Here is a 22,628-nt window from a genome sequence, read left to right as displayed (position 1 = left end):
GAGGGAAAATATGTCAATATATGATGAAATACATAAATTGTGTACACAGGCGCATGAATACATGAAACGATGAACGAGAAAATGAGTGCTTATGAATGCATTAACCAAGAATTTTGCGCAATGAAGCCAAGCACTGAAGCACTTGACGCCACTGCTCGCTTAAGACAGTGCAAGGAGGAGTTGGAGTGGTTGGACAGCAAGACAAGGGTATCGATAAAATGTATGAGGATCTAGGCTACATATGAAACTACGGAAAAACCCCAGTGCTGCACTAAAAACTAATAGTTTGAGAGGTTGGGCAGAAAGATGGAAGAAAGGAACCGTTAATAGAAGTAGGGGAAAAGCCTAGGAAGCAAGTGCAACTAGGGGCCGAAGGCACGCTGCAGACACCCTTAAGTAATGCCAAAGCTACACCGCTTGGGGTGCACTAACCCTCTGCAAGGAAATATGGGCGTATAAAGAAAACCTATAGAAACAGGAATGAATTAAAGGTCAAGAAGCCACAAAAAGCCAAGCGTCAAATTCGCGTTCAGGCTAATGAAAATGTGATGAAAAAAGGATGAATTCTTTTGTAAAAGAAAGGCATGGATAACATTTATGAAAGGTATGAAAATGCAAATATGTAAAAAGTGAAAGACATAAAAGAAGTAAAACAGGTGACCTAACTGGTGAAACATGGTTTGATGGTAAGATACATAACAAACCAAGTTCTACACAGGTGTCAAAAATAAAGTAAAAAAGTCAAATGCACACACATAAAAGGCAGAACAATTAAATATGAAAAATGATTCCATGTAAATTATCTTTGAACTCCTGACACTCTTAGTTTCATCAGTCTGTGGACAAACACAGAAATCGAAAAAATATCTAAATAAATAAGTAGAAAAATAAAAAGATAAATAAACAAGTGAATTACAGGATTTTACACAGGATATAACAAAAGTAAATAAAAAAATAAATAATAATAAAAGCATTAAAAAGGGAACACAAGAAGGAAACCTTGAATTGATAAAAGATATCACGAGTGTCTGAAAAACACTGACAAAATAGCCTTAAAATTATGCACAAAACAGCTTAAAACGCAGAGATTTTGCTGGAAACAAGAAAGGACGCGACTCGGAGGGATTAAACAAGGAAATGATGGAGTATAGACCGGTGCTAAAGGAGCAGATGTGGTTAAATGAGGTGTGAAAAAGAAAAATCATCCAAAAGAAAGAATAGGAAAAATGAAAGTAATATCACAGCTAAAAGTGGGTTCTTGTCCAATGACAGGGAAAGGTGAACTAATGTAAGAATATTTTGGGAGCAATAATGACTCCCAGTGGTGGTAAACAAAAAGGTATGAAAACTTATCAAAGACGGAAATAAATAAGACTAAACTGGTTCTCTAACGCTAAATCCAGAGTGGAAATGTACATGATTATACATGACTATACATATACACTTGTATTAAACGAAATGAAAGTTTTGAAAAAATAAAATAAATTGGGGGAATAAACCTTGTCATAAAATTTAAAAAATAAGCAGGAGAATGTATGGGCATGTGAATAAGGAAACACACGTGTGGACATGACTTTGTGTTCCTTGAACATGGTTAAAGGACACGTAAACGTGGACATGAATTAATGACAACCAGACTGTTATATTTCGAAATAAAATGTTAGAAATTAAATTAAATCTCACCTTTTCTCCTTATTGAGATGAAATGCGTTTACTAGCCCATACCTGCAACAAAATAAAGTGAATGAGTCTCCTCTTCAGTATCTATCACATATATCATAACTTAATGAAAATAACAAAAAAATTAATTTATATGTTATTGCACACCGCTCCTAAGTACTTACACCTAGATGTGGCCCTGTGACTTGACAGGTAAGCCATATAAAATAATCTGATGAACCTCAGTAACCCTTTCTCTCTCTCTCTCTCTCTCTCTCTCTCTCTCTCTCTCTCTCTCTCTCTCTCTCTCTCTCTCACTCGAGGAAGAATACCCCAATGACTTAGAGCAAGATAGCAAATATATATCTACATACTCAACTGGCTTTGGGTTCCATGGTAAAAGTATTGGGTCCCATTCAAAACAAAACTTCAAGAATATTCAGAGTTTACACAGTCAACTATTACTTCTTACAAGTTAAGTATTCACACAATTTTATGCGTCTTTGTATGCTGATATCACACTATCAAACTGAATGGATGGTGTCCATGGGTAATTTTTGACGCTATTTCCAAACGTAACTAGGGTTCTCATATTATTGCCCTGAGACTATAAATTGTTTATACTCAAATGTTACTACAGCAATTGTAATATTATAACTCAATGGGCTATACCGTTAACAAGTCCCCCATGAAGTCTGGAAATCCTTAGGTATATTGTTTCTTAAGGTCTCCAATAAATATAAAAACGCACAGCTATTCTAGCCTGCGTAGCTAGAAAAGATACAGCATTTGCCTGATTAACAAATGTATGAGTAAAGTAAAGTAATAAAACAAGAAACGGTGAAATTTATTTCACCTGCTGATCATTAATCACAAACTAATAAATAACAAAAATATATTGAATAAGAATTTTGATTTCCTAATGTGTGTGCACATTTTTCTGTGTATAATATATACAGTATACTGGTTTTACACTGGCAACCGAAAGGCTGACCTCCATCCCGTTTAAAGTCAAGCATCGAGAGCGGTAGCTATTCCTTTTCAGCAGAAATCATTCAACCAAACGGAGCGTTTCCCCTTGATAGGTTTTTGTTCGCTCATATTACTAAAGAGCGTCCTTCCAGTCCTCTTCCATATCTCCACGACGTTCAAAGGAAAAGGAAATTGAAAGGCAGAGAATAACAGTGGTTAAGAGAACGATGCCTGACCTTTCCAAAATGAACTTCACCACAGGAGAACGAATTCCGGAATAAAGCACAACTTACTTGCATATCAGTCATCCGAAGACGTTGCTAAGTAAATCAATTAGCAGTCGACATACAATTCTTAGATGAACAGACTGAAGTTGCAAATGCCGTTATTACTATAGCATGTAAATTATCTTTTATTTTTAACGTAACTCCTCAGTATCTTTCTACCAATTAAAATTACCCTGCGTAAAAACACCGCCTTTTCGAGAACCTTTACTTTCCTAAATCAATCGGTGCATTGTAAGTTATATATTTTTCATATAACCATTAATGGCGCAAAACCATTACAATTGAATATTGGTTTTACTTTTCTAATATACGAGCATACCCACATATATATATATATATATATATATATATATATATATATATATATATATATATATATATATATATATATATATATATATATATATATATATATATATAAAAAATATATATATATATATAAATATATATATATAATATAATGTTACTGTACATATAATTATCACTAAGAAGAATGAGTCTAGGTGTATATTCTCCTAGTCTTTAATTTTTCCTAGTGCAATAAGAAAATAAGAGATATATAAATCACGTGTCAGAGTGGTTATAATCATATATATATATATATATATATATATATATATATATATATATGTATATATATATATATATATATATATATATATATATATATATATATATATATATATATATATATATATATATATATATATATATATATATCAGTAACCACAACGCCCCTAACTACTAGAATTCTTCACACTTTTGGATTCGCTTGTCATTACAAAGCCTGAGATCTAAATGCAAGAAATATGAAGTAACTCTGATGTTTGGTAGCAGAATTCGAACCTGTATCCAGTGTATCAGAAGGGGGTCACGTTTCTGACCTGACCTTCCCGTGGTCAGGTCGCCAACGTGACCCAATGACGATATATGTGTGTGTGTGTGTGTGTGTGTGTACAGGACATGTTGTATATGGTATGCATATCATAAAAATTGGAACACTATATAGAAGTAAGATTAAACAAAAATTATGAATCAAGGTATGACAATGAAACTTTATCTAACAGATTTTGTCGATTTGAAAATAAAGCTTTAAAAGAATATTAGTCAGATGGCTGGCCAGAGTTAGAAATAACACAAAAATGAAGTAACGGAACTTCCACCATTAGATGAGATACTGATACAAGAGAGATGGAGAAAGCATGGGCATATCATTTGCACAACGCCTGGGAAAACAGTAACTGAAGGAGTCAGTCGGGTTCCTGTGACGCCGGAAGAGTTCGAAGACCTAGTCCTCTTAGTTAAGAACTATGAATGAGAGGCTGAAGATGAGTGGAGATTTGAGGAAGACAAAGCACAGGAAGAACATGAGAGATGGTTTCAGAGGCCTTTCTTTTAGCATCGTGTGTCTATATATATATATATATATATATATATATATATATATATATATATATATATATATATATATATATATATATATATATATATATATATATATATATATATATATATATATATGTGTGTGTGTGTGTGTGTGTGTGTGATTGTGTATGTGTGCATATATATACATATATATGTGTACATACACACACAACACACAAACACACACACGCACACACATATGTGTGTGTGTGTATGTGTGTGTTTGTTTTCAGTACGATGCAAGTTAACTGTCAGTATTGCACGTAGCTTCAACTCCTTGCGATAACTTGAAAATGAAGGTTACTGAAGTGACGTCGTCGCCCCCGTAGCCACCAAGCCAGGAAAAGACCGTTGCCATTCCTCATGCGAGAAGGGCATCATAAAACTGGAAGCTTAATTATTGTGATCGTGACCGTCGAATCATTAGGCAACTCCGGCTCCTCGCCAGTTACATCTCATTCCACAAGGCAAACTTTCTACAACAAAAGAGTAACAGATAATAATAGTCTTCCTTGGCGAGTTCCGCGAAGAGACAAGATTTCCTACACAGGTACTTATTCATTATTCAACATGATCACCCCGGGGGGATTCAGGACATATTATTCTTGGAATTGAATATTTGTCTTAAGTAATTATTCCAAGAGGTTCTTTTGAACGGTATTTTCATAGAAAAGAATATGAAACTGAAAAAAGATGTCCTTAAGACTTTCCGTGCAGCGAATTCTTTCCATTTCGACACTGAAACGGGCAAGATATTTTGTTACAAAACGAAAAGAAATGGGAAAATCGCGGAAAGGGATGAAGCGGGATAGCCGCGCTCAATTTGGCATAAAAGCGCTCTCTGTTTACTCTAAAGAGGCACTAAAAGATTCAGTCAGTGAATAGACTCCAATCTCCATTATATAAACATAATACCTAACAGAATCGGACTCAACAGCGAACACACAGTTCAATACAATGCACTTTAGCTCTTAATACGTTTATGTTGTTTCGCGTTGGCTGGATCTTGGATTATTGGTTCGACCTGCTTTCATTTCAATCGTTCGTTTCACGTTATTGAGGTAAAAGTAATATTCTTTTACTCTCGCATACGTAACTCCCTCACCTATGAGTGCGCGTTTGTGTGCACGAGTGAGATTGAGAGGGGGCAAATAACTCATTATTAAAGATTCTCTCTCTCTCTCTCTCTCTCTCTCTCTCTCTCTCTCTCTCTCTCTCTCTTTACATGTACACACACACACACACACACATCAGGATCAAACCCTGGTCTTTCGAATGAGAGCCCAGGGCGTTAGCAATTCGTCCACAAAAGTCGCAAAAGAAGTTAGAATCTAAGTACTAGAAACCTGAGATCTTCCCGGGTAGGTGCATAGCTCCTAAATACAAGGGATAGGTATGTAGTGCTTAGGTTTCAACATTTTTTGTGACTTGTGCAAACGAGTTGCTAATGTCCTGGACTCTCACTCGAAAAACCAGGGTTCAATCTCAATGTGACTCAGATTTTTATTTCTGTGAAACACGTTCCCATCTGTTCATTTTCATCATATCTCACGGTGAAGGGGTGAGTCGAATGAAATGTTAGCAATTCATTCGCTGCTGTGTCGGGAAGTTGGGTAAAATTCGCTGGTATGCTAGGAGCTAGGCGCTTGCCCAGGAAAAACCTCAGGATGTGGTACTTGGGTTCCAACTTCTTTTATATGATTTGTGCGGACGAATTGCTAATGTCCTGGGCTCTCACTCGAAAAACGGGTTCGATCCCAATATGAATCAGAAATGTATTTCTGTGAAACATTTTCTACGTGTTCATTTCCACACCCGCGCACGCGTGTAACTTTTCTTCCAACAATACACCCTTGAATACAACTTAATAATTATAACGCTTCATCATTGACCCCAATCGCACGACGGAGTTTTTAGCCACCTTGCTTTAAATAGCCTCGGAGGCTTCTTGGGAACTTATTAATAACATACATAATCTCCCTCTCCCTCTCTTTTTGTATGAATCAGATGAAAGGATATACTAATTTTCTCCACTTCATTTCCATACGATATCTCTGAACGATCCATTGTCTAATCAACTTTGTTTGTTTATTCCGTCCCCTTTGTACTTTTGCAAGCAGTTCCTATCATATGGTTTTGATTAAACTACCGCCTCATAGCGAAAAGTGAAGGCTGATGTACATCAGTGTTCTTTATTTTGTACTGATTCTTGGTAACTTGGAGTTTAATGGCAAAATAAAAAGAGATATTGAAGTAAGACAACTGTTTTCTTATATACCACTGTATCAGAGGACACCATGTTTAACTAAAATTATAAAGGTAAATAGTGCTGAACAGGCCAACAGTAGCATTCACGTAGCTACTGAAGATATAAAATGAAGTGGATAAAGATCCAGAGTAATATAATTCGCTCTCAGCTAAATCTTACAGAATTCATAATGCCATTTCCTTCTCATTTCAATAAATGAGATCATGAGATGGTTTTGTTACAAACTCAGAAACCCAGCACACAAAATGCAAAGGCGAGCAGACAAAACTTGGCGTGGTTAAACAGCCACCAAAAGGTATGGATCACTTCCACCAAGTCCCTGTATCAACAGACATGACATCTATAGATTTTGCAATTTTTTATGTACCTGTAATATGTAAAGAATGTATCCAAGGTGAAATGAATATCATAAATATTCTTACATTTATCTTTCACGTGAGTATTATAAAGTGTTGATGGAATTTTAGAAGGGAGTTAGGTACAAAAATTGTCTATTTCAGTCCAGGTACTCTATTTGGTATATAATTTAGTTAACTAAACTACTAACTTTTGGTTGTAGATCCAGTCCAGCAATTCCTCCAAGTGGTTGTTACTGTAGGTTACAAAGATGGCTCCCCATTTCATATGGTCATCCATATGTTTCGAATATAAATCCTAGAATCAGTCGTCTTGGCCTCTAAATGTATAGATATGAAGTCGTGAGGTCAGTAAGTCATTCTAAACAAAAATCTTATAACCAACGTATTAAAAAAACATGCAGGGTACAAAGATGCATAACAAAATACCATAAAAATTCTACATACATTAGGCATTATCAATAGTCATATCAAGACTTGATAAAGCCCTAATCGATTAAAGATCCCGTCAAGAGGAAAAACATCTACTTGTTTCAAACAAAAATCAGTCCTCGGTAACAGAAGTCTGTGGACTCAGCCTTGAAAGCAAATTGCACATTGTTTTCAAAATAATACATTGCAATTCTATCTAATCATCAAATGCAATCTTGAAGACGTCTTCAAATAAGACTTGTGGCTTCAGATCTGGCAACGCAGCAAATCTTGTAACGCTCGATTCTTTGGCAAAGTCTCCAATATCACTCCTAAAAATATCTACACTGATTGGGGAGCTGATTCCTCCAATAGGAAAACAGCTCCTTTACTTAAGGGAACAGGCTATTTTGAAGGGTTCAGCTGCATCCCTCAGAGCTGGATGCCAAACCTGGAGCTGGAACGCAGTCACCTCCGACAGGAAACTCATCAGAAATAACTTCTACACCAACAAGCAATACGTCAGGAATAGCCTCTACTCCGAGTAGTACGTCAGGAGAACAGTCACCAACTTCCCAAATAAACAGTTCGTTCACTGATGATGAGGAAAGGTCTCAGCCACATAACCCATCCAAAAATTATGAAAATCCTGATGAACTTTGGAATGATTTACAGAATTACAAGTGAGTTGCTGCTCTTTATAACAAATTGTTTCTGTATATACTACACAGCCTGCAATATTGTGCAGAGCAATATTTGATTTTTTGTGACTTGTATCCTGTTCATAATATAATAGTGTCGGATTTCTATTCAGGACACTGTCAAAGCAAGGATACACCAACCTAGTGAATGCCCTGTTCAGTGAAGATCCACACATTGGAGACCCTGTGAGAATAAGTACACTGTTATTAATGTTCACTATGTGATGTCCATCTCACCTGTGTTGCCCATTTGTATTTACTTAATCAAAGCATAGGTAGCCTTCGAGATTTAGTGTATGAAAGTATAATGTTAATGTATGCCAATATATTTTAACTTTTCATTATTAACTATTCTATAATATACGTTTTGTTTGCTTGTGGGAAAAATAAGTAAGTCATAACACTCAACACACTTCTTACACTCCTTATGAGATGTTTGATCACTGGAAGTACCTATCTGTACTTTTCCACAATTCTCTACATGTTACTAACTGTGTAATGCTTAGGCATGGAAAACTTGTCCCTATTTATTATTTTTATATTCTGTTTGTATACATAAAGGTCAATAATTATTACGTAATTATTACAATACAGCCATCTGGCATTTCACCTGTTGAATCAAGGCATTGTACAACTCTTTATTCTCTCACATGGTTTATATTTCTAATGAAAGTTTACCTTTTAAGATATAGCGTATCATATGTGCACTGTACTAAACTACAGCATATGTATTCTAAGTGCATATTGGTGTGTGTTATTCAACAGAAATGTTGGAGGATGTCCCTTCGTACCATGATGAAAAATATTCGAATGCCATTAGAATTGGATAATGTGCAAATTCTTAAAATAAAAATTGGTTGCCTAGGGACAGGAGGTCGTAAGAAGGTTGCAGAAACAGTGGACGAAGAAAGGGAGGCCTGTAAGAAAAGACAGAAACTTAAGGTACCTCTATATTTTTTCTTTCTATTCCTGCCTGCTTATTTATGATTAAGGTTCTGTACGGTTTGGTTGGGGGATAGTTCAGAGGGGGAAATTTTAGAAGAAAATTATAAGAGAGAAGAAAAAAAGATAGAAAATGAAAGAAGTTGAAGATTAACAGAATGGGGCTACCCTATTTGCTCTTGTTAGTTTATAATTTGTTTGGTGTAACGGGACAAGGGCTCGTTCATTCTGTCTTACTTTCATATGTCTTGTTACTTCCATACTCCAGGCACACTCATTTTCAGTCCTGGTTGCTAACATTCTCGAGATTATAGTTAGTTATTCACGATAATGATACTTCATATAACCACTCTTTAAACTTTTTAATTTATTTTCCGGATTGATTTAGAAGGACCTGGGGATGATGAAGTGACTACATTCAGCCACATAGATATCTTAAAGGCTGAATATAAAAAAGGATCACATAATCTTGCTATGATTGCATGAAAAATGGAGAGAACATTTGCCTTCAGATGGAAGAAGATCAACGACCCAAATTTGTCTGTGGAAAACACCCTCTTAGATTTTCCAGCTCCAAGGGAAAAATTTTGTAAGTTTCATTGTCATTATCATCTTAATTCTGATGTTTTTTTTTGGGGGGGATGTGAAAGATTGTGATTTATCATGAGTTTGGTTATATTACATTTATTGCTGATAATATCATACTTCATATTGAATAACAACTCTTTTTCATAGACAAAACATTGTTGTGGCAGATGGAATAGAAATTGTCATTAATGCTAAAAAAATATTTTTATAAAAAAGCTAAATTGCTTAATTTGTGACGCTTTATTATTTCAGCTTGCAGGGGAAGCTGAACGACACGGTATTTTCAAGCCTCTTTGGAGTACCTGCCTAAAGTTACAGTCATCATTGGTCGAGTTAATGAAGTATGTCAAGTTGCGCTGCAAAAACTACAAAAGACACTAGTCAGAGTATCAAGAAGACATGGATAGCACTTTGGATGAAGATCAGAGAACTGGTAAATACCATGAAAAATATTTTGTCAATTTGAAAATAACTCACGGTAACTTAAACCTACCCTATCAGGTCAGAGATGTGATTCACAAAGGTGTCAGCCACTGCTCCGTTACCACTCTTGACCAGTCTCTTACTGTTAAACACCACACGCGTACACACACACACACACACACACACACACACACATCTATATATATATATATATATATATATATATATATATATATATATATATATATATATATATATATATATATATATATATATATATATATATATATATATATATATATATATATATATATAAATGAGTCCATTCTGGATAAATGTTTTGTTGAAGCCTACAGCAGTTTCAGCATTGTTCTTTTTGTATGAAGTTTTCTCAATTTTCCTTGTGAGGGCACAAAAATCACTATTAAGATGGTTAAGTATGTTTCCAAAATTCTTCTCAAGACGACATTCAACCTATCAATAGTCCATCTTCAGGAGAAGTGGTTCTGAAAAAGATTGATCTGAAATAGCAGACAGGTAGGTATTTATATCTGGTGGGGAGGTGAGTGACCATGGGTTTCAGCCAATATTTATAGATGCTTTATAACCATCTATAAATGTACAACAACTGCTTGAGTCAACATTGACACCTAGTAGAAGGAACCCTTCCCCAGGCAGTGGCTCGAGTTAGGAATTTGTCTACCATTCTGATTGGCTAACAGCTCTTTTGGAAATACTGAATTTTCACTGGCTGAAAACGTTTCTGGGAACTTCTGAGAATCCTGAATTTTGATTGGCTGAAACCCATGGTCACTCGCCTCCCCACCAGATATAAATACCTGCCTGTCTGCTACCTCAAATCATTCTTTTTCAGAACCACTTCTCCCTAAGTGGCCTATTGTTAGGTTGAAAGTCGTCCTGAGATGAGTTTTGGAAATATACTTAACAGTCTTAATAGTGAATTCTGTGCCATCACAAGGAAAACTGAGAAAACTCCATATAAAAAGAACATTGAAGAAACTGCTGCAGACTTCAACAAAACATTTATATAAATATAAATATATATATAATATATATATATATATATATATATATATATATATATATATATATATATATATATATATATATATATATATATATATATATATAATTTTTGTTTACAGATTTTTGCGTACGGTTTGCTGTGCAGCTTCTGCCTTCACTCTTTAAAGAGAATGAAGAATATCTTCCAGTACATTCACAAGAGGTAACCCACTGTTATTAAAATGCATATTATTATTACTGTTGCTATACAGCATTATACATATATTTCGTCATTTTGTGTGTATGACATGTGGAAATATACTTTTATCTCAAACATGACTTCTGCTAGACCAGAAAGGCAACAAAAACTAGTGATTACCGTACATTAACTTATTCCCGCACGCTTCTCTGTCAAAAGGTGTCAACCAATGCATTCATTTAAAAATATCTTGCTGAAATTACCTTTCCCCAATGTATATAACTCAAGTCAGTTTACACACTGTATGATACTCCTTTCCAGGATATAAAATCTCCAGCTCCAGTCATCACCTTTCAAGGAGGAGAATACCAGCTTCACATTGATGGCAGATCTATTTTTTCTAGAAAAAACTCCAAGTTTACAAAGGCTTTTGAATCAATGTTTCATTCATATTTTGTATTTTCATTGGAATATCCAAAACCAATTGAAAAAACTTTGTTATTTTGGAATCATATATATTTCAACATAACTGCAAAGTACCTGCTTCTCTTTGTACATGGGCAAAAAAAAAATTAGTATGGGGGCATAATAATGAGTCTATGGTTGCTTTTCCTTATGTTATTAATTTAAAATAGATGACAATATGCATATTATACTGACTCTCAGTTTTTTGTAAATGAAAACTACTGAGATGGCAATTTCTGTCCGTCCGCACTCTTCCTGTCCGCCCTCAGATCTTGAAAACTACTGAGACTAAACGGCTGCAAATTGGTATGTTGATCATCCAGACTTCAATCATTAAATATACTAAATTGCAGTCCTCTAGTCTCAGTATATATTATAACTGCGATTGTATAATCAAGTGACTTTTGGCAGCAATATAATTGCCAAGTATTGTAGCATACCGAACTTGCTTCAAAATTATAATATATACATTCACATTATATATATATATATATATATATATATATATATATATATATATATATATATATATATATATATATACATATATACTGTATATCTGTCTATCTGTCTATCTATCTATCTATCTATCTATATATATATATATATATATATATATATATATATATATATATATATATATATATATATATATATATATATATATATATATATATATATGACATAGACATACGCATATAGCAGTGAGTATATAGTTTGTTGTCTGTTGCACATTGCGCTGCCATAGTCTTGTCACTGCCTCTGGGTGCTCACAGCACTTCAGTGGCGTTAGGTGTGTGTGGTGGAGGTGGGTGATGCTATTCAGCAATATTTTGAAGCTTTAGAGAATTCTGAGACAGCATTTTTTTTTTTTTTTTGGTGAAACTTATAAAAGTGTTGATTTCAACATATAGGAACTAACTTTCCCAAGCAAAACATTAAAAATATCTTGTATTCCCCTAATTTCCCCGAAGAGACATCACCGCCAGTGTATCCCAGACAGTGTGGGCCAATATTTCAAAACATGTACTGCACAAACAACTGACCTGCCATATCGCTCTTCTGTGTTTCGTATACACGCAGCCGCTGATCCACATTCCTCCCCTCATCCACCACTCCCCTTCATCACTATTATACTTTTGATTTTCAAGTGCAATGAAAATAATAAATTGATAAACCAAACTTTCAACATCATTAACCTTATGTTTTTATATACTGTAAGCTGTAACTACACCTAAGGGTGTTATGGATTTCGTAATATAATAATTATATAATGCATATACACTGGTATATATATCGTATAGAATACCCTGCATCAGGGTATTCTTTACCTACGATACACCCTAAGTTAGGGTATCACAAGTATATGTTATACCCTTGATAGGGGTATATGGTAAAGGGTATATTATAGTTCTTATATACCCTGACAAGGTATGCTATTTTAACCTCTAGAAATACCGTTTTTCTACCGCTATTATACCCTTAATTTTTTAGAGTGTAGTTTTTGATGATGCAATCTCGTCTGAACGTTACCACCAGTAATATCCCACACTACTGTTGATTACACCAATATATCCAACATCGTCTTTTCCCCCTGCACAGACTTAATATTGTGTAGGATGCCCACACACCAAACATACTGTAGAGTAAAATACGAGAGAAGCAAGGGTAAAAACTTACCTTTCTTCAACGGTACCAGCTATCTAGCAAAGTTCTTCGTGTCAGTTTCCTAAAGTGACTACGTGTGCATACTGCAGGAAGTATTTCATGGGCTTTAAAATTTATGTTATATTCCTCAATGTGAAGGTTGTACGGAAGCTTGAATTTGAAGGATGCTAACCTAATGCGGGATTTGTGGTTTATGTTTGTTACCGGATTTCAAAGCATAATAAATGAATGACGAATACAAATGGAAATCTTTCTTACAAAACGTTTAGAATCTGTAGACTCACACCGTAGATTTGAATATTGTATCAACTGTTCAAATTGTGTGCTTTTCAAAGTCATATATATATATATATATATATATATATATATATATATATATATATATATATATATATATATATATATATATATATATATATATATATATATATATATATATATATATATATATATATATATAATATACATATTTACACATTTCTAAACACACACAGAAATGTATAAAGGCTCTTGTAATTCATTCCAGACGGTGAGAGATAGAGAGAGAGATATATTTATTTCATAATCATACATTTAAATATTATATATATATGTATATAACATACATACATAATACATAAACACACATGTATGTATAAATGTGTAAAGTGTGCTCTTGTAATTCATTACATACATATAAATACATTTGTTTATAATATACATTTAAATATATATATATATATATATATATATATATATATACATATATATATATATATATATTTATATATATATGTCATATATATATGTGTGTGTGTGTGTATGTATAATTTGTTATATTTCTAAATACTATATAATGGATATATATATAATGCTGATATATATATATATATATATTCATATTCTGCCTTATCGCTTTTCTTTTATATATGGATATTTTTTATTCATTATATATATACATTATATATAATATATATATATATATATATATATATATATATATATATATATATATATATATATATATATTTTATTATATATATTTTATATATATATATATATATATATTATATTTATATATATATATATATATATATATATATATATATATATATATATATATATATATATATATTAGGTAGAGGAAAATATCCATATGAATAAAAGTAAAGGGATAAGGAAAGAACAGTAGAATCCCCACCGCTTTATTGACATCAGCATTTCCTTCTCCACTGTACTATTTTTTTTAGAAATATAACAAATTATACTATACACACTAGTATATATATATATATATATATATATATATATATATATATATATATATATATATATATATATATATATGTATATATGTGTGTGTGTGTGTGTGTTTATACATGTATAGTGTTTATACATATATTGTGTATATATATATATATATATATATATATATATATATATATATATATATATATATATATATATATATATATATATATATATATATATATATATATATATATATATATATATATATATATATATATATGCGTGTGTGTGTGCGTGTAATATATACACATGCGTGTGTCTGTTTGTATGTTTGTACTTTTAATGGAGCAATGTGTCCAGATGAAAAATGAATGACGAGGCCATATCCTCAATGGAGAGTTATTGAATATACGGTGAACAAACAAATCAAAATATCTTATCATATCTTGGAAAAGTGAATACCTTTGTTTTGCTCTCTTTCATCTCAACCTATATTTCATGATGTTCCTTCTTTTCTTCGTGCTACTTACTTACTTTCATTAATGCACCCTCTTACTTGTGTTATTTTCGGTTTCCTTTCTATAAACCTGTGCACAATACTAATGTACAAACAAGCATCATCATCTTCGATAGCAGCAACTGCAGAGGTAAGCCAAAATTTCTTCCTTCACTGTTTCACTCATTATTTTCTGTGTAATATGCATTTCTGTTACTGTACAAGCTTTTCCTGCTTTATTTTTTTTCAAAATCTAAACCTAACAAATACTGTTGTTGACTATATCGGTTTTGAAACATTCATATTGGTAGGTTTACTTACTTCCTGGCAAATAAATATTTGTATTTTTAGTCTTATTTAATTTTGTTAAGGTACACACAACACAATCCTAACCATGGATTAAAGTTATTATTTATCCAAATCTGTTGTAGTGTTACCTTTAGCTTAGTTTAACATATGCTCTTACCAATTAACTTGGATGATATAGGTTGCATACTTGATCTCTTTCACTGGTTTTCAGGTTACCATAAGGAGAGTTGTTTAGGGATGCATTTTCATGGTTAACCTTGCCCAATCATGTTGGCTTTGTGAACACTTCAACTTTTATTGCAGTTACCTAGCTGCTGATCTTAGCTGATATCTGGAGTGGATCATCCAGCGGGTTATAGGGCTGAATAATACAAACAAAAGTTAGTTAATATTTATTATCCAAACTTTTCAGTCCCCCTACTCTGTGATTCATTGCGTAACTGTAAAACTGCATATAAAAATTCTACTTGAAGATTTGTTGTGTTCACCATGATGCCAAACTTTCTGTTTTCCAGTTCACTGAACACAATGCCAGCTAATGCCGCCATAGTTACACTGTTCATAAACTTGCTTATTTTTAGAGAGCTCAATTGTTTTCACCTGAACTTCACAGTGAGGTAGTCCCGAGATTAGGCCCGGCTCAAGGCTTGACGATTCCACTGACATCACGTCCTTACTGTCCTTGCCAGGCAGGCCTTGGGATTTGGGAGCCCGTAAGTCAACCTGCTTAGTCATCAGCAGCCACAGCCTGGTTCTTCCTGCCTCTCGGTTGGGTTGAGAGGGGTCTTGAATGCTGATTATATGTGTATAACTTAGCCCTCAAGGACACTGTGCCTTTGCCGCTCAGGAGCAATCTTTAAATATCTTCGGAACATTTGTCAGGTTTATTGCACTCTTATTGGACTCTTTGTTCCCATGTCTGCGTACCAGAAGTTCTTTAATTTCTAAACAGCATTGCTTCATTTGGTAGTTCCCTCCGACCAAACAATAATAATTACACTTTAAACCACAGGGGGGAATATTTTCTGTTTGACAATCTTTCATAAAAAGTGGAAACAATGAATGTTAACCCGGAGAACTTTCCATCAGTGAAAGCGAGGTAGGAACCACAAATGATTGAATGACAACGGAATGACTCAAGAAACTGAAGAAGATACATGGTCAATAAAACCCGATTACCTAATTACGTTAACATAGCCTATGACCGGAATAGGTAAATGAAAAGAGAAAGAGGCCATCCTAACAGGAAAATACTCTTCCTTTACAGTAAGATGAAACTACTGAATATACAAAAAAATATTTACCTGTTTCCCATATTTAAAATTTCAACAGGGTGTCAACAGTAACGGTCTTTAACATTAACAGACAAAGACTGAGAAATAATTGACGCTGTTAATACATAAATATGTTGGTAACCATTTTCTTTTGAAAGTGCATCCATACAATAAACATACAATCTCTTTAAAACCATTGAACATGCATGATAAAACAACCAAGCAGATAGTAGGCTACGTGGAACAAAGAGCAAATTCTCAAAGTGGACAAGAGATATATCCTACTACATCAGATATAAAAGGGTGTACTGTACAACTGCTGTGCTGGAATTCACTCATCGTATACGAGTCCCTCAAAATAAGTAAATAATACAGAAGAAACTGCAAGAACTATAGTTGTAACCAATATGGTTTTTTACAAGTTCTGCCAACTAGGACTAAAGGAAACTATAGAGGGGTTGATGCAGAGAATGGAAATAAAGATAATTATCCTTTTATTTGTCCTCTTAACCGCAATAACAAGAAACGACATACCACAGATGCAATAGCCAAGGAAACTAAATCCAAAAGCTTAAAGGAAAAGCTATTTACCAAGGGTCGTTACACAGGGTAAATAAAAAGATGTTAATAAAGCATTAATATTCAAAAAGCTAAGGAAAACATTGTTAACAACAGTCACTGATAAATGATTGAATGCAAGAGCTAACTTTACCAGTTTAGTAAATGCAGAATGATAATCATGAGAAATGGTAAAGTTGTAACGGTAGTCAGTTTAACCGACCCATGTAGGTTTTTTATTCTATTTCACTAACAAACAAAGGATTCGGATTCGAAACTTTGTAGTGGTTGAAAGGAAAGACATTTATTTCTTAGTCTGGACTTGGAAGATTTGCACGAAAATAATTCCTAAGGTATAAGCAAATCTAGCTGTTATACGTTCATTGTTTGGCACCCAGTTCTTATACTTTAGGAGGTTTTGAATATTTTTCGTCTCTATCCAAATGTTCTTAGCAGCCTCAGTGTTTCAAGCAGTCATCGAAATCGAATCAAAGCTAAATTCCTACGTTACAATAAATGATGCACAATGCTTGCAAGCTTTTGGTTTGACGTCACAGGGCAAGGACGGCAAAATCATAAAAGCACAAATTCAGGCAAAAAATATACATCAAGCAACGTTCGTTTCCAAAACAGCGGGAGGTAGTCATGACACCCGTCACCTTCCTCCCTCCACCCTACTACTATTACAACAACTAGTACAACAATTATTATTATTATTATTATTATTATTATTATTATTATTATTATTATTATTATTATTATTATTATTATTATTATTATTATTATTATTATAATGATGATGATATTGAGGAGGATAGCAGCATCACCTGAATTGAAAGAGGATCTATTACTTCACATTATTATTATTATTATTATTATTATTATTATTATTATTATTATTATTACTATTATTATTATTATTATTATTATTATTATTATTATTAGATATTTAGATGTTGTTATTATTATTATTATTATTATTATTATATATTTATATGTTGTAGTGCACAAAAGAAAGAAAAACACAGCTGATTATCCATGTTACTTGTTTTCTTTGTTTGGTCTAAATGTTATTTGGCAACAGCATGCAGTTTTGTAACAGCCAACAGGTAATAGCGAACAGAAACAAAACTGATATCAAAACAACTATAATGAAGGTTATCAGATGATGGATATATTTCCTTTGATGTACAAAATCCTAAATTTACGTAGTGCCCTAGATACACTGAGCTTCCTCTCTTAAAATTCTTTGGTGCTGGAGGACTGCGTGATTCCATTACTTTCATTGCTTTTTGGATCAGCGCTACAAGGGTGAATCCGTGTTTGATCTCTACCTACGGTCCACTGTATAAGTTTTTCTCGGTTCCAATTCATCAGAACGATTCTCATCTAAACATAAAACACGATTTTGCTTCCATTTAGTCGTCTGCATTCTCAGAACCTCAAGGACGCCTACTTTGTCCAAAGAGAATTTCTCAGGAAGGACAGGTTCCTGAGCCACAACTAGCCATCCATATGTCACACTCTGGTGCACTGTCACTCTTCTGTCGTACTTCACAATTCTCTCCACAGGCTCAAACTTTCAGAACTAACCGATACCGAAGACTTACAGACTTTGGGCTGTTTTTGAGAGATAGCTTACCAAGGCAAAGCCCTGTTCTGTATGAAGAAGACTAATACTAGTGCACGGCGATGTTGTGGACATAAGCCTGCTGAGTTATTATTCTACTATGTGAAAAATTTTATGACATTGTGGTGACTGATTTTTACATTCTATTTTTCCATGTTCACTGGCACTTGAACCAGAAGACAAATGCCAATGGACACAAAAGCTGGAAAACTTAGGCTTGCAGCATTTAGTACACAGAGATGGGACTTCAAATCAAGATCTAAGACTACCACGTCAGAGTTAACGCGATAACCTTTTGACCACTACTGTATATATATATATATATATATATATATATATATATATATATATATATATATATATATATATATATATATATATATATAGATATAGATATAGATATATATACATATATATGTATGTATGTATATACATGATTTATAGAAAATGCATATTGTAAAAAAAGAGATATAACCTTTCACCTAGCCAGTGCCTCTAATACATCCACGCCACCCTCGACTTCTGAATGAAAAACTGTTCACTTTCCACACCAGAACAAATAAGATTACTTAACTTCAACAAAATTCTTAATATAACGCCGCACCAATTTAACGCACACAAAAGAAAAATATACAAAATAATTCATATCTTGAATACGTACTGCATAAAAACATGTGGAAAACTTACCAAAAATACGAACATGGTTGGTCTGAAAGCATAATATAAAATCTTTTTCGTACAACAACTAAACATTCAATTTCCGGGAAAGAGGGGAAAAGGCGTTACTTAAATAACAATATTATGGTAATATGGAAGTAGGCAGCTGTAAAAAAGGATAATTTACGTTGAAGGAGAGAGAGAGAGAGAGAGAGAGAGAGAGAGAGAGAGAGAGAGAGAGAGAGAGAGAGAGAGAGCCTAAAGGCCGGAGGCTGGAGATTGAAAAACAGGCAAAAGGTTTGGGCAGGTTTTCCCTTAATATTAACGGGTCCCGGCAGACTCGTTCGTTGGTGCATAATCCATAAAGACCAATTTTATCGACTTCCACCAGCCCTTGGGACTAAAGCCCCTTCCTGCCTGGCTACGAGGGCTACCCGTCTCTCGTTGTACCAGTCCATTGCCATCCTCTACCAAGGGGTTCTCTCTCCCTCTCTCCTCTTCTTTTCTCCACTGACTCCTACATCCACCTTTCGCTTTTCAGTTTTTCTTTATAGTGTGGTCATATAATCTCAGCACTAAACTTACGTCGCTTCTGCTATCGAAACTGACTCAAAGGATATGACTGATACAACTAAAGACCCGAGCCATCCTCGCGTGTTCAAAATCCTCGTCCTACCAAAGTGTTCCCTGTTCTTTTTTATTTTACTTTCCCTTTTACGAGACATTCCCGTTTCCCTGACATTTCACTTGGCAAGCGGTTCCTTTTCCTTCTATTTTCGCAAAAGTTTCAACTCGATTTCTCTGAAATGGCATTTTCACCGAGAATCAAAAAGTCCACTGACATTCGCGAGAGGTTTCAATTACTTTCCCTGTTATGGTCATTCCTCTTTATCTCTAATACTTACAGGGATAGTTTTAAAAAATCTCCGCTATTCCAAGAGCTGGTTTTCGGTTAGACATTGTTAAAGCGGTAAAACTCAGAAAAAATTCCAGCATATCAACTAACGTTAGCCAAGAGCAATTATGTTTTTTTATTGATATGTGACGACACTAACGGAAAACGAACAGCAATAATAATAATAATAATAATAATAATAATAATAATAATAATAATAATAATAATAATAATTTGTCTTCAACAGACGCACAGATGTTACGTATACACGCCACCTTATATACGGTATACTGAGATACTTTTAAATCTAGTTGCTGATGTCATTCAACTTCCCAGCGTTCTGCCATATCTTCGTGAAATCAAACCACGGTACATCCATTCTTACGATATGTCGCCTCCACCGACGACTTATTTCTCTAATGAAGACTAATGAATGATGAGTAGTTTTCGTAAACATCACCTAAGATGTACCTTGGTAAACACACCACGCTATTCATAGCCTGGCTTTTTTACAGTTAATTATTTTCACGGTATCAATATCTTCTTCCTTCTGTCCAAAAACCTGCCATTTCATTTCCAATTACTGGGTGACACTTCCATTCTCCATTGTCATATGAACACGTCTGTCTAGGGAATTGGTGTTTGAAGCACACCAACCTTTAATACTCTTACAGTCGACCAAAATTATCTTATCTCCTGAAAACCAATAATATCATCTTGAAAACCTAGGTGGTGATATGTAAGTCATTATATTACCAAACGTAAGTGAATCCTGCCCCACGTAACTGTGATAACACACAAATGGCAATGAAGCCTAGGGCACCTAACGTCTTCTTGATGTTTTAGTTTTATCAGCTTCGACAAATAATTGCGGTGGGCTGTCGAACAGAAGTATGATAGTGTTTCAGATACCAAAACATGGCTTTTACATTTCACTTCATTTTCATACCTCACAGGGTATGATAGGAGCATCATGCTTCTCATCTAGGTAAAGATAAAGGCGCCTGAAAATCCCCCACCACCACCTCTCTCTCTCTCTCTCTCTCTCTCTCTCTCTCTCTCTCTCTCTCTCTCTCTCTTTAATTCTTGGACTTAATATATGCAATAATCCATCGCGAAAAAGAGTACAAGATTCTCTAGACAAGCATAACAAGAATTCGCACGACTCTCTCGACAGCTGAAAGAATTAGTTAAACGAGTGAAAAACTTTACACACGCACACAAAAAAAGATTGTAGAACTTAACATACTCACACACACACACACACATACCCACCAAAACTTAGGTTGCGCCTCATTTGACTTTGTTCGCTTGACAACACGTTTTAGTTCTGACTTGCATATCAGTTCCCCACCAGCAGAGCCTTCCCACCGAATGGCAACGGCCCATGTGTTACTTAGCTCTCGGTATACATGAGCATATAGGCATCCATCTCAGCAAAGACTTGGCATTTTGTCTTCTGGGCCGGGGGCGGGGGCGCCGGTTGTTAAACCTCTTCACGTGCTTTACCGCTGTATTACTTCTGTAGCCTGAGTTGATTAATGTTCACCATCAAATTCATGACAAAAATTTGGAATGTCTTCAATCGTTGGTCCTGGTGCGTTCGAGAGGCATCCAAAATAATTATAGGAATAATGTCTGGCCCTTCACTAACCTGACAGTTCAGTGGAGATGTAGCTCAACAGAATCCAAAATAATGTAAGTCTAAAATCCATTCTTAACGATCGTTCCCAGCAACGCATATACATTAATCCTGTACGAATAATACCTTCTAGGAAATTCTCTAACGAGGATGTGATTCTAACTGTTGAAATCATCCCCTTTCTAATTCCAAATACACTAGCTTAAATAAGAAGAAGTCAGAACTCCGTTCTTGTTAATAAAATTCTTTTCGGCGAAAATAATTTGTCAAAGTAGTCGCATCTGCCTACACTCACAATTTAATTGGAAATGTAATATTCTCCAACATCTCCATGGAAGAGCCATCGTATTTCTTTAAACAATAATCTCTGGCAATAAGTTGCGAATTCACGGAAAATACACCGGATTCTCGAGCGTCTCGGTAATGCACCAAAGCTGGCATTTCGCAAGAGACGAAGGCAGTCAACATATACTAGCGCTCTTACACACGCATCGGCGGCATAAAAGATATTCACGCAATCAGCTTGGATACAAGTCCCCAACATGC

The 22,628-nt window shown here is 34.3% G+C and overlaps 1 protein-coding gene across 1 annotated transcript in view; it reads right to left on the bottom strand.

The window, feature by feature from the left end:
• Positions 1 to 292: 292 nt before the first annotated feature.
• The window catches only part of LOC136851638 (uncharacterized), a 1,500,098-nt gene continuing 1,477,762 nt past the window's right edge, over positions 293 to 22,628 (bottom strand). The window contains exon 9 of the mRNA XM_067126036.1: positions 293 to 1,725. Within this exon, the coding sequence (XP_066982137.1) occupies positions 1,715 to 1,725 (11 nt within the window). The 3' untranslated portion in view covers positions 293 to 1,714. The remainder of the gene's footprint in view (positions 1,726 to 22,628) is intronic.

This window comes from Macrobrachium rosenbergii, chromosome 23 (genome assembly GCF_040412425.1).
Source record: "Macrobrachium rosenbergii isolate ZJJX-2024 chromosome 23, ASM4041242v1, whole genome shotgun sequence".
Classification (NCBI taxonomy): domain Eukaryota; kingdom Metazoa; phylum Arthropoda; class Malacostraca; order Decapoda; family Palaemonidae; genus Macrobrachium; species Macrobrachium rosenbergii.
The sequence above is the reverse complement of the archived record's forward strand: the minus strand, read 5'-3'. Positions and strand labels throughout refer to the sequence as shown.